The sequence below is a fragment of the Leptonychotes weddellii genome, chromosome 16 (genome assembly GCF_054177405.1).
Source record: "Leptonychotes weddellii isolate Sample4059 chromosome 16, ASM5417740v2, whole genome shotgun sequence".
NCBI classification, from domain to species: Eukaryota; Metazoa; Chordata; class Mammalia; order Carnivora; family Phocidae; genus Leptonychotes; species Leptonychotes weddellii.
The window spans coordinates 48,786,194-48,798,931 of NC_138384.1; the positions used below are offsets into that span (position 1 = coordinate 48,786,194).

A 12,738-nucleotide genomic window follows, 5' to 3' on the forward strand; every position below is an offset into this window, starting at 1 on the left:
GCCCCTCATCTCTTTTTTCTTATAGCTGGAAGTTTGTTCTCTGTCTTTATGAGTCTGTTTCTGTTTTGTTTGTTTTGTTTTTTACATTCTGCATATGAGTGAAATCGTATGGTATTTATCCTTCTCTGTCTGACTCACTTCACTTAGCATGATGCCCTCTCGCTCCATCCCTGTTGTCTGACTTGGAATCCTAGTGCTGTGTGCAAAGTCCTTCCACAGCGGCTCGTAGATTGGCCCTGGGAGGAGGTGCATGGGCACCAGGGGAGCAGGAATCTTGGGATCCAGCTGAGAATTCTGCCTACAACAAAGGATTAATAGAGGCGGGGTGAGATAGAGAGGGTCTCAGAGAGGAGGCTTGAAGGGGCAGAAAGGGGAGTCATTCCAGGCAGAGGAATTGCCCATCCAAGGCTGAGAGGAGGAAGCCTGGTGGGTGCTGGGAACCTGCAGCTAATGCGTGTGGCCTGCAGGTCCCCGAACATGGGCGTGATGGTGAAGAGTAGCTACAATTATTATCCTGATATTAGAAGCTTGGAGGTGGCCAGTCTGGAACGACTCTCTTTCTCTCTCTCTGGCCCCCTTCTCCCAGTGACCTTGGGTGGGTCACTTCCCTCTCCGAGGCTCCATACCTGGTGCCAGCAATGCCCCCCCCCACCTTGAGACAAAGAGCCGATTAGGGAGGAGGGCAGAATGTTCCGCGGTGGGAAAGCAGGGTGGCTGGGGCTCGAGCAGCTGGGTGAGTGGCAGCAAATATTTATGCAGCACAGGTCTGTGCCAGGCACAGTGCTGGGTGTGGTGAGATAAGAGGCCAAGGAGGTGGCGGGGCTTGGCCTCTGAGGCTGAATTCCAAACCGCCCCCCCAGGAGGCTGGGAGTAGGCCGTGCCCGGAGGGAGGCGTAGCTCCACCTGGTCATCGCTGGATGTCCCCTTGGAGCCTCAGAGCCCCTCTGGAAAGGGAGGGTGTCCCAGCTTCTGATTCACACGCTCAGTTCCCTAGCTCATCTGGATCAAGTCTCAAATTACTCCTTCCCAGAAGCCCTCTGGGACCACGTAACTGAAGTCACAGCACCCGCCAGAAGCCCCTGCTTCTCCGTTAGCATTATTCTCTCTTGATGGCACCTGGCTTTAAAACAGGTGGGCTTTGGGGCGCCTGGGTGGCTCAGTTGGTTAAGCGACTGCCTTCAGCTCAGGTCATGATCCTGGAGTCCCAGGATCGAGTCCCACATCGGGCTCTCCGCTCAGTGGGGAGTCTGCCTCTCCCTCTGACCCTTCCCCCTCTCATGCTCTCTCTCTCTCAAGTAAATAAATAAAATCTTTAAAAAAAAAATAAAACAGGTGGGCTTCAATGAAATAAATAATGTTGTAGGGGACTATAATATGCATTTACGTGAGATAAATACCATCCTATGGGACTATCACCCGAAGTACAAAAGAAACATACTTGAGTCCGTATAGATACAAATAAATGATTGCATAAATGAATAAACAGGGGGAAGGAGAGGGGACAGAAGAATCTTCAAAATTGTATCTGGATGCTTCTCCTGCCCCTCCATGTGGGCTGCACTCAGTGACTTGGGCACAGAGCGGGAAGGGGGAGGGGTCACTGTCTGCCAGGTGATGGAGGGCAGCGTCCTCAGTGGTAAGTCATGTGGATACGTGTGGGCCCCCACCCGCACCCTGAGGATGTGCTGAAAAAGGCACTTCACTGGCTTTGGGGTTTCTCCTCAGGACTCCTCAAAACTGTCAAGGTCATCAAAAACCAAGGCAAGTTTGAGAAATGATCACAAATCAGAGGAGATTGAGGAGGCATGACACGGGCCATGTGGTATCCTGGGTGGAATCCTGGAATGGAAAAGGGGCATCAGGGGAAAATGAGCTAAATCTGAGTAGTGCAGAGCGTTTGGTTGATAGCATTCTATGGTGTTGGTTCCTTGGTTTTGACAGATGTGCCCCGGTCATACGATAACAGGAGGGAAACCTGCCTCAGGGATGCTCGGGAAGTCTCTACAATTGCTGCAACTTCTCCATAAACCTAAAACTATTCTAAAAATAAAAGGTTAAAAGGTTATTTAAAAAGCAAACCATGTGGGCTTAAGAGGACTTTTGCCCCACTCCCCACCAACTGATTCTCCAAACAGAAGCCAGAGAGAATCTGTTAAACCAGGAGAGGGGTCTGTGCTATTCAGGAGTATGTGTTTCTCAAAAGTATCAATTGATAACATGTAGACTGTATGCATTTCACTGTATTTAAATTTTACCAAGGACAAGAAACTTAAATAAATATTTGATATCTTGTTACGATATGCATGCTGAAGTGTTTAGGGGTGATGTGACCTAATAGTTGCAAATTGTTTTGAAATGAATTTCTTTAAAGATATACGGGAACTGTCTGCAATTTCCACTCAATTTTTCTGTGAATGTAAAACTGCTCAAAAAAGGGAAGTTGATTAATTTTTTTAAAGATGAGTGGTGGATAGGCTGATGGATGGGTAAATGAAAAGATAGATGGATAGACAGGTTCATTATGAACAAATAGAGCAAAATGCTCACTGTAGACTCTAAGTGTTGAGGATACGCATCTAGTGTCGAATTCTTTCCATTTGCTATGTGTTTTAAAATTTTCAAATGTTGGGGCACCTGGCTGGCTCAGTCAGTGGAACATGCCACTCTTGATCTTGGGGTCCTGAGTTTGAGCCCCATGTTGGGTGTAGAGTTTACTTAAAAATATTTTTTTTCAGGGTGCCTGGGTGGCTCAGTCAGTTAAGCGCCGGCCTTCAGCTCAGGTCAGGATCGCAGGGTCCGGGGATGGAGCCCCGCCTTGGGCTTCCTGCTCAGTGGGGAGTCTGCTGCTCCCTCTCCCTCTGCCCCTCCCCCTGCTTGTGCTCTGTCTCCCTCTCTCTCTCTCAAATAAATAAATCAAATCTTTTTTTTTTAAAGATTTATTTATTTATTTGAGAGAGCAAGAATGAGAGAGAGTACACGAGAGGGGGGAGGGTCAGAGGGAGAAGCAGGCTCCTCGCTGAGCAGGGAGCCCGATGCGGGACTCGATCCCGGGACTCCAGGATCATGACCTGAGCCGAAGGCAGTTGCTTTAACCAACTGAGCCACCCAGGCGCCCCAATAAATCAAATCTTTAAAAAGAAGTTTTTTTCCAAATGTTAAAAGGAAAAAGGGAAGTGACATTGTGCCAGAGACTCTCTTCTCATCGCATATGGAGTAGAAATCAGAGTCCTTTAGAGTCCCTATGGGATCTGGACTCCCGAGTTCTCCCTAATCCCCTCCGCCTCGCTCCCTCCTTGTCTCTCTGTCCTTCCAGTCCCAGTGGCCTCTGTGCTTCCCGAACACACCAGTCACATTCCCACCTAGAGCCTTTGCATCAGCTGTGCCCACCCCGGGACACATCCTCGTGCATGCATCCCCCTCCTAAGATGTTTTATATATAGGTTACCTGCTTACTATGGTTTCCTGTCGGCCTCCTGCCGGTAGAATAGAAACCCTCTGCGGGCAGGGATCTGTGTCCATTTCATTAACCAGAGGGTGAACGGCGCCTCCGACAGTGCCCAGCACATAGTGAGGCTCAGTAAATACTTGTGGAATCAGTGTTCTGAGTTTGTCTATCTGTGTCTCCTGCCAAAGTGTAACCTGGTCTATTTGTCCTCTGATGTTTTTCCCACATCCAGAATAGTGCTTTGCACATAGCCAACAGCTCGGTAGTTTTAGGAGGAAGGAAGCAAGGAAAGGAAGGAAGGAAGGAAGGAAGGAAGGAAGGAAGGAAGGAAGGAAGGAAGGAAGGAAGGAGGGAAGGAAGGAAGGGAGGGAGGGAGGGAGGGAGGGAGGGAGGGAGGGAGGAATAACAGGGTAAGAATGAATCTTTGCATGAGACTTAAGAGCACAGACTTTAGAACCACAATGCCCTCAGACATATCCAGATCTGCTACTTACCAGCCAGGAGATCTTGGGCTTCCTTCTCCTGAAAATGGAGCCCCCATGGGGAGCCCTCACCCTCACATATCCCTGATGGGACTGTAAATGGTACAGCCACTTTGGGAAACAGTCTGGCAGTTTCTTAAAAAGTGTATCATGAGCTTTTCACAGAGCCTAACAATTCTGCTCCCGAGAATCTGCCCAAGAGAATAAAATCTGTGTCCGCAAGCGTGTTCGCAGCAGCACTATTTACAACAGCCGAAGAGCGGACCCAGCCCAGAGGTCCACCCACAGATGAATGGGTAAACGGAACGCAGTCTATCCATACAATGGAATGTTACTCAGCCATAAAAAGGGATGAAGTGCTCATAAAACTTACAACGTGGATAAGCCTTAAAGACAGCGTGTGGAGTGAAAGAAGCCAGACACGGAAGGTGACATATTGTATGATGCATTTATAGGAACTGTCCAGAAGAGGCAAATCTGTCGAGACAGAAAATACATCAGTGGTTGCCTGGAGCTGGGGGTGCGGATGGGAAGTGACTATTCATGGGCACAAGAGATCTTTGGGGTGGACGTGTCCTAACTGAGTGCCTTTAAAATGAGTAAATTCTATGGTATGCAAATGATATCTCAAGCTGTTTAAGAGAAACAAGTGCAGCCCGGGATAGCATCTATCAATTGATCTTGTTGGGAAGAGTAGGTGAGCTAATCCACACAATCCCTTTAGAAGGAGCTGTAGGCTAAGTACTCAAGAAATGTGTTTTGTGGGGCACCTGGGTGGCTCAGATGGTTGGGCGTCTGCCTTTGGCTCAGGTCATGATCTCCAGGTCCTGGGATCTAGCCCCGCCTTGGGCTCCCTGCTCAGCGGAGAGTTTGCTTCTCCCTCTCCCTCTGCCTCTTGTCCTCCTCGGGTTCTCTCTCTCTCCGCCCCCACCCCCCCCCGTATCTGTCTGTCTCAAATGAATAAATAAAAATCTTTTAAAAATGTATTTTGTATGATTATGAACATGTGGTTGAGGTCATATATGTAAAATGCTCAGCACAGGGCAAGACAAGCTACAAGGTTTGATTCATGAACACCAGCAGTGCTTCTTCACAATAATGGCGACCCTTTGGGTGTTTTATCATGTTTTGTGTCTGTCCCACATGTCTAGGGCTCAGTCTTCTCGTCTGCAAAACGGGAGAACTGGGCTCTATCCTTAGAGACCTTTTCTCACCCTAAGTTCTGTGTTTTGTTCTAGGAATGTTTCTCTCCGGATGCAGTGGATCCTCCAGGCAGAGTAAGCCTGCGGGAAAGGGGGCAGGTGGTGGGCAAAGCCCAGGAGGGGTGGGGCATGATGCGTTGGGGCTTGGAGACCGGGATGCAGGCAAAGAGGGGGCTAATCCTAAGCATTATATTGGCCTGGCTAAGGGTGTGCAGGCTACGGAGTTGGTCCAGCCTGGGCTCAAATTCCACGTCACCAATTCCTAGCTATGAGATTTTGGACAAGGGACCCCCTCTCTGAGTGCTGTCTTGCCCTTAGAAAGTGATGAGGATGTTTCCTAATCCCCAGTGGGGTGGTGAGGGTTCCCTGAGATCAGTTTTACACCAGCCTGGGAAAATAATCATAACAAAGCAACAACAGCAATGATTCCCTCACCGGTGCCAACCCCTGTTTTCAGCCCTCCCCACAAAGCACCTCATTGAATACAAAGAGCTCAATTCATGGTAGTGATTTCCAAAGTAGGACAAATGACTTAATTTTAATCCTGTTTGCTCCTTCTGTAAATTGGGCTATGTAATCCCCTCCCTCAATGAGTTGAATCAATGAGATTGAGCTGAAAAAGTGTCTGGCCATGGTAGGTGCTCGCTAAATGGTGGCCCATGTTTGGATATGGTAATAGGGAGCCACTGAAGCTTCCTGAGGAGGGAGGTAGCTTTGATGTCATGAAAGCACACCCCAGCTCCCCACATCTGAGGCTGTTACGGGACCTAGTTTGTGGAAGAACCAGTCTCATTTGGAAACCCTAATTTATTTGTGCCAGTATTTGATTACTGTCCACATCCTCTGCTGGTCTGTAAGCTCCATGAGGGCTGGTGCCCAGGTGGTCTCACTCATCACTGCCTCCCCTACATCCAGCCCTGGGTGATACAGCGATAATCAAACGGACTAACATGGATTGAATGCCTACTACGTGCCAGGCACAGTGCCAAGGGCTCAGCCAAGGTGTGTTGAATCTTTGCCAGGGAGGATTCTGCAAAGCTCTGGGTAGTCAGTCATTTCCCTTCCTAGACCCTCAACCTCCATGTTCCCGGCTTCCCTCCCTCCATCCCTGCCCCTGCCTGGTGTTTTCATCACACTAGGGAGCAATCCTCCTTCCCAAAGCCTCTGTTTGTTGCCCTGGAAAACTGGGATGACCTCACCCCTCTTTTCCTGGCCTTATACGCATGAAGATACCTAAGTGGTCAATGTCATCATTATTTGCATAGGAAAGAGAGAGCCACTGAAGGCGCTGGGGGAAGGCAGGAGGTCAATAGAAGGAAAGAGAAGGGGTTTAAGGAAGATGGCTTGAACACATCTTTCCCTCTCCACTCCTTAAGACCCAAATAGATGGGTGAAGAAAAAACCATTAGAAGGTTTGCAGAACATGACACTTTCCCTCACCCCCAATTTCTTGTGGTTTCTCAAACATGCAGCACCAAACTACCTCACGGCCTTTGTCCCTGCTCTTCCCTCCACCCAGCTCTTCATTCAGGTCAAAGGTCACCAGAGGGCCCTCCCTCCCAGCCATGCAGTGTTCTCAGTAGCCCTTATTAATACCTGGGGCTCTACTGCAGATCGGTTTATTATCTAGGGCAGCCCTGTCCAAGAGAACTTCTTGCGGTGATGGAATGTTCTAGATCTGTGCTGTCCGACAGGGTAGCCACCAGCCACATGGAGCTATTGAACCTTGAAACTGTGTGACTGAGGAACTGAACATTTTTAATTATTTTATTTTAAATCGATTTACTCATCCTGAATCTAAATGGAAGCAGCCATGTGCGGCTAGCAGCTGAACTGTATGGGGCAGTGCGGATCTAGAATTCTGGCTCCTCATGGCTTTCTCATCTCCAGCATCCCCAGGGCCCAGCGCTGTGCCTGGCAAATGTTTGCTGAAAGAATGCATGCAGAGATTGCACAGGGGGGCCATGGGGCTACCCAAAGATGCCTGGGCAGATGGTCACCAGTGTTGCCACACTCCCGATTCTTCTCTTGAGTTTCTTGCTGGCTGAGCACTTCCCTGCCATTCCCTGATGTGGGAATCTGGATCCTTCCTGCTTGGAATGCAAGCTCAGAGCCTGTTGGCTGAATCCCGCCTCACCCTAGAACCCCTCTGGCAGCCCCCACAGACAGCCTCACTCTCTCCTGTTTCACGAACTCACATTTATTCACAGACAGACAAAAGGACAGGGATGGACCTTTGCTCACTGGGGACCCCAAGGGTCTGGCAGTTCCAAAGAGGTGATGGTGTCCAGTGTGTATAATGGGAGACAGCCAGGCAGGGGATCCCCCCCAGTCTCCATCTCTCTGGCCAATATATTCCGCCTCCTTTTCCAAGTCGTCCTGCCTTCAGAGGCCTACGGGGGCAAGCAGTTCCTAGCCAGTCAGGGGTCCTGGGGGTGGGCGATGGGGAGGGAGGGGTGGTCCAGGGCCCCCCCTCCTTAGTGTTGAGGGCTGGAAGGGGAAGGGTGGGTAGACAGGAGGCACCTCTCCTTCGACTTCCCTCCTCCATATTGCAAACCGGGAGCCAAATGGAGGGGCCAAGAGTGGGTGTGAAGGTCAGGAGGCCAGGCCTCCCAATCCGCGCAGGTGGGCCTTGCTGTCAATCTCTTCTTCCTCCATCTCGAAGGCTGAATGGTCTTGGCTGTCGAAACAGGAGGCGCTGAGGAAGACAGGGGGAGCCGGCGGCGGCGACTGGGGTGGGGTCCCCGGGGAGGGTGGCTCTTCCTTGATGTGTGCAATGGGCAGCGGGAGCCCTTCCTCCTCCTGCCCAGCTGGCGGGGGCGGCGGGGGCGGCGGGGGCGACGGCGGGGCCTGGGCCTGGAGCGCCTGCAGCGCGGCTGCCCTCTCCAGCTCAGCTCGGTGGCAGCGCTGGTGACGCAGGAGACTGTAGGCGCGCGAGAAGCGGCGCGGGCAGCGCGGACACGGGTGCGGGGCCGGGCCCCCTGCGTGCACCTGCGCGTGGCGGGCCAGGTCGGCCAGCCGCTTGAACTCCCTCTGGCAGCGCACGCACTGGAAGGGGCGCGCCCCCGAGTGGGTCACCCCGTGCTGCCGCAGGTGCGCGCGGCGCCGGAAACCTTTGCCGCACTCGGGGCACCAGAAGCGCGGCTCCCCCGCGGGGGGCCGGGCCGGGGTGGCGTCCCCTCCGTTCTGCCCGCCTTCTCCCCCCTCGGGGGCGCTCCCGCACTCTGCCCCTTCGCCGCCCTCGGGCCCCTTCCCTGAGTTCCGTCCACCCGAGGCCTTGTCGTCCTTCCTGCCCGCCGGGGGCAGCGGGGCCAGGAGGCTGAGCGCGCCGTGCACGCGCCGGTGCTGACGGAGGTAGGAGGCGAGGCGGAAGGCCAGGCCGCAGTCTGGGCACACGAAGGGGCGGTCGGTGGAGTGGACCAGCCGGTGGCGGGACAGCGACCAGGGCCTGGCGAAGGCCTTGAGGCAGATGGAGCACTGGTGGCGCTTGGGGCGGGGCGGGGGGCCCCCTTCACCCTCCTGTTCTCCCTCGGGGCGCAGACAAGGGTGCGCTTTGAGCTCGCCCTTGGTGGCGAAGGCTTCACGACAGCGGAGGCACAGGAGCGTCCAGTCGGCCTGGAGCAGGACCTGCTTCTCCTCCTGCCTTCCGGCCGCCAGGGCCAACTCCGCCCTCAGCTCCGCCGCCCCTGCCTCGGCCTCCTCCTCCTCCGACTCCCGGGGTTCGGCGCTCGCGGGGGCCGCCAGCGTGGCCGGCTCCGCCGCCGGCCACGTCTCGGGCCACGCGGCCTCCTCCTCAGCGGCCCCAGCTGCGGCGGTGGTGGGCTGCTGCTCCGCACTGGCGTCCTGGGAGCCCCAGCTGGACTCTGCTGCCTCCTTGGCCGCCCTCTCGATGGCCAGCTCGACCTCGCCGCCTGCGTGCTCCTGGGCCAGGTGGCGCCGGAGCTGCGCGGGCTCCGGGAAGGTGCGGGGGCAGGCCGCGCAGCGCAGTGGGGGTTGGGGCCCGTGGCCTCGCAGGTGGCGGGAGAGGTGGGCGGGCCGGCGGAAGGCCTTGGGGCACAGGGGGCAGGCGTGGGGTCGGAGGCCTGAGTGGCTCAGCCGGTGCCGGGACAGGTAGTAGGGGAAGCGGAAGAGGCGGCCACAGGTCGGGCAGGGCAGGGGCGCCCGAGGGGCTCCAGCGCCCCCCCTGCCACGGCCCCGGCCCCTACCACGGCCTCGGCCACGGCCCCGGCCCCGGCCACGGTGAGGTGGGCTGCCCTGGGCGGGTGGAGGGGGCTGCGGATCCATGCCTGTAAGGAGAAAGGGGAGACAAGGAGACATTGCGGGGGGCGCATGGGGTGGGTCAGATAAAGGGAGATGTGTGGAGTGAGGCAGAGAAGCAGAGACAGAGAGAGATGGAGATTCAGTGATGGTCAGATGTTTAGCCAGGCAAAGGAGAGAGCCAGCAAGACAGAAAGACAGAGCAGAGACCGGGGGACAGACAGAGAGCAGGAGAAGCGGTAAAGACAGGATGGTGGGAGCCAGCAGGAGAGAGAGATGGGGACTCCCAGCAGAGACAGAGATGGAGAGAAAACAAAGAGATTTCGGGAGAGATGGTGCAAACACAGAGATCAGAAGAGCCACAGCAGGATGGACGTAGGGAGAGACAGAGAGACAGAGAGAGGGGACAAGCCAGAGATACAGACAGAAGAGGAGACAGGGAGTCAGCCTAACTGCTTTTTCTCCAGGGGGCCCGCTGGAGCATGTTGGGAGGGGCTGGGACCCAGCCTGTGGTGCCCGAGTGGAGCGGGTACAATTCAACATTGGGAGGCCCCGGAAATGCAGTGTGGGTGCCCAGACCAGGGTCTGGGAGAGGCCAGGGGTAGGAGGGCTCAGATTCTTGGGCAGGGGGGGAGGCTGGGGCCCTGGACTCCTGGGACCGAGAGAGGTGGGAGCTGGGGTTTGGAGCCCCAGGTTTGGGAGGTGACTCGGATCCACTCCTGTAAGTAGGGGGTATGGATTCCTGGGTCCTAGTGGCAGGGAGGATTGGGGGAGGGGGGGCTGGGGGCTCAGCTGCCCAAATTCTCCAGGGAGGAGGCGGCTGAGGGCCCAGCCCCTGGACGCCTGCCCCCCACCAAGGTTGCTGGGGTCCGGAGCCCTAGGTCCCCATGGGGGTCCGAGCTCCCCACCGGGCCCAGCTTGTGGTTTTCCCGCAGGCGTGATCAGCAGAATTGGGGCCACGGGTCGTGGCCTCGCGGATTTCCGAGCCCGGGCCCTGGGGCTCGGCCCTGATCGCTGGGCGCCTGGTTCTTACCTCCGCCTCCTTCGCTCCTTTCTTCCTTCCCCGCGGCCGGCCAAACGCGGACGGTGGTGGCGGGGAGGGAGGGAGGGCCCGAGCGTGGTGGGGGGTGGAGGAGGCTGGGCTCGGTGTCACCGCCTAAGCCTTCCCCCGGAAACCCAGCCTCTCGACCGAGCCCAAAAGAGGAAAGACTGGCTGCAAGGCCGGAAGCGGGAGGACAAGGGGACCCAGAGGGGCGGGGAGGGCGGGCGGCTTGGATTCCTGGGTCCTGCACGGGGAGGGGGCTGGGGGCCTGGGAGGCTGGACGCAGCTCCCCTCCCCACCTCAGCAGACACACATATTCATTCATTCCTTCAACAGATACACATTTATCAGGTCCTGTCTGTGCCAGGCACTGTGTTGGGCGAGGGGATGCCAGGGGAGGGAGGTGAATGAGGCAGTGGCAGAGGCCTCAAGGAAAGCAGGGCGCTCTGGACTAGAACCCACTCCAGCCTTCACTTGGCTCTCTGAGCAAGCGACTGTCCCTTCTCCTAGCCTCAGTGCCCCCCCCCCCCTTATAACAAGCCCTGCGTATATGCATTCGCTCTTAAGAGAACAACATGTACTAAGCACCGACTGTGCTCCTGAGTCCTGAATATATTTTGCTATATATATTTTCACTGGATCCTAAGCTACGGATATTTACTGAGCACCTACTGTGGGCTACCTCTGTCCTTGGTGCTGGAGCTACCATTGGACCCTGTCTGCAGGAAGCTCACCGTCAGATGGAGGAGGCAGTCAGACACAGATCCAATCGCCTTCCTGGAAAATGTGCTCTAACGCAGGAAAGAGGATTTGGTGGGAAGACAGAGAACAGAGAAGGCACTGAGCTGATCTCCCACTGGGGTGAGAGCAATCCTCAAGGTCTTCCAGGAGGCCACAGTGTTTCAGCTGAAACCTGCAGGATGAAAGCCAAGGGTTAGAGATGAGAAGGATGAGTCAAGGGAAATGAGAGAGAAATGCACCTCAACACATCTCAAATGCCCCATGCTGAGCAGGAAAGACTTGTTGCAGAGGTATGCCTGCAGCCTGTCGCTGTTTAAGGTGAAGTACACGCTGAACGTTGTCCACAAGAGTGTGGGAAACAGGACCTTTTTGTACATGGCTGGGGCAAGTGAAATTTGGAACAGCCTTAACACGTGAGCAATTCCAGGAACTAATCTGTCAGATCTGTTCAGAAACATGCAAAACAACATCTGTACCGGGTGAATCAGTGCAGTATCGCACACCACTGAAAAAGACTGGAAATGAGCTAAATGCCCATCCGTAGGGGATTCGAGTGGCGTCATGATTGACCTGCCCAGTGGATGCTATGTATCAAAAAAAAAAAAAAAAGATGAAGAAATTTGCTGTGTAAAAATATGGAAACACTCCAAGTGATAATGTGAAGTGAAGGGGGGCAGGCAGAAAGGAAGGTGGAAAACAGCCTGCCACCTGTTCTATCTGTGCTTATCAGTGGGTTGTGTCTGGAAGAAGAGGAAACTAGCAACATTGTCTAACTCCCAGAACTGAAACTTACTGCACTCTATCCTTTTGTACTTCTTGAATTTGAAGCCATGTGAATGTGGTCCATACTCAAAAAAGTAAAGGAACAAGAAATAAAATGGGGGGGGGGTAATAAAAATAAATAAGACGAAAATAATAGCTTCGTCTTGTAAGTGCTTTACAAATACAAACCCATTTGTTTCTCCTTACCTTATGGAGTGGGTCACATTATTCTCCCATTTTAAAGAGCAGTAAAGTGAGGTACTAAAACATTTCAAAGCTAGTGAGTCTCAGTGAGTCTTTGCATTTCACAAAGAGATGGGAGAAAAGACAGAGGTGAAGAGCATGACTTTTAAAAGCGCCTGGTCAACAGTACGACTTTTTAAAATATAAATACATATGAGTGAAAGTCTAAAAGTATCCATGGAAACAATAAGCACCAAATTCGTGGTAGGAGTTACCTTGTAGCAGGGAGAAGCAATCAGATCCTGGAGGGGCCTATGGAGAGTGAGGTATACCTCTAACGTTTCAAATATGATAGACAGTATATGGGTGTGTGTGTGGCCATCCCACTATCTAGTTTCAGAACTTTTTCATCTCCCCCAACAGAAATCTAGGTCCATTAAACTGTCACTCTGCGTTTCCTTCTCCTCCCAGCCCCTGGCAACCAATAACCAGCTTTGTCTCTCTATGGCTTTGCCTACTGCAGGCATTTCATATCAGTTGAGTCATACAATACGTAATCTCTTATGACCAGCTTCTTTCACTTAGCATGTTTTCGAGATTCGTCTATGTTGTGGCATGTGTCTG

The 12,738-nt window shown here is 53.8% G+C and overlaps 2 protein-coding genes across 2 annotated transcripts in view; both read right to left on the reverse strand.

Annotated features, from left to right (window-relative positions):
• The window catches only part of SBK2 (SH3 domain binding kinase family member 2), a 2,501-nt gene extending 2,333 nt beyond the window's left edge, over nt 1-168 (reverse strand). Inside the window, exon 1 of the mRNA XM_081807934.1 lies at nt 139-168. Within this exon, the coding sequence (XP_081664060.1) occupies nt 139-168 (30 nt within the window). The remainder of the gene's footprint in view (nt 1-138) is intronic.
• A 7,145-nt stretch (nt 169-7,313) lies between these two features.
• On the reverse strand, nt 7,314-10,545 carry ZNF579 (zinc finger protein 579). The gene is made up of 2 exons (XM_006750011.3): nt 10,420-10,545; nt 7,314-9,415 (listed from the first exon to the last, which is right to left on the reverse strand). The coding sequence occupies exon 2, from the start codon at nt 9,411-9,413 to the stop codon at nt 7,725-7,727; it is 1,689 nt and encodes a 562-aa protein (XP_006750074.1). The 5' UTR covers nt 9,414-9,415; nt 10,420-10,545; the 3' UTR covers nt 7,314-7,724.
• Nucleotides 10,546-12,738: the final 2,193 nt, after the last annotated feature.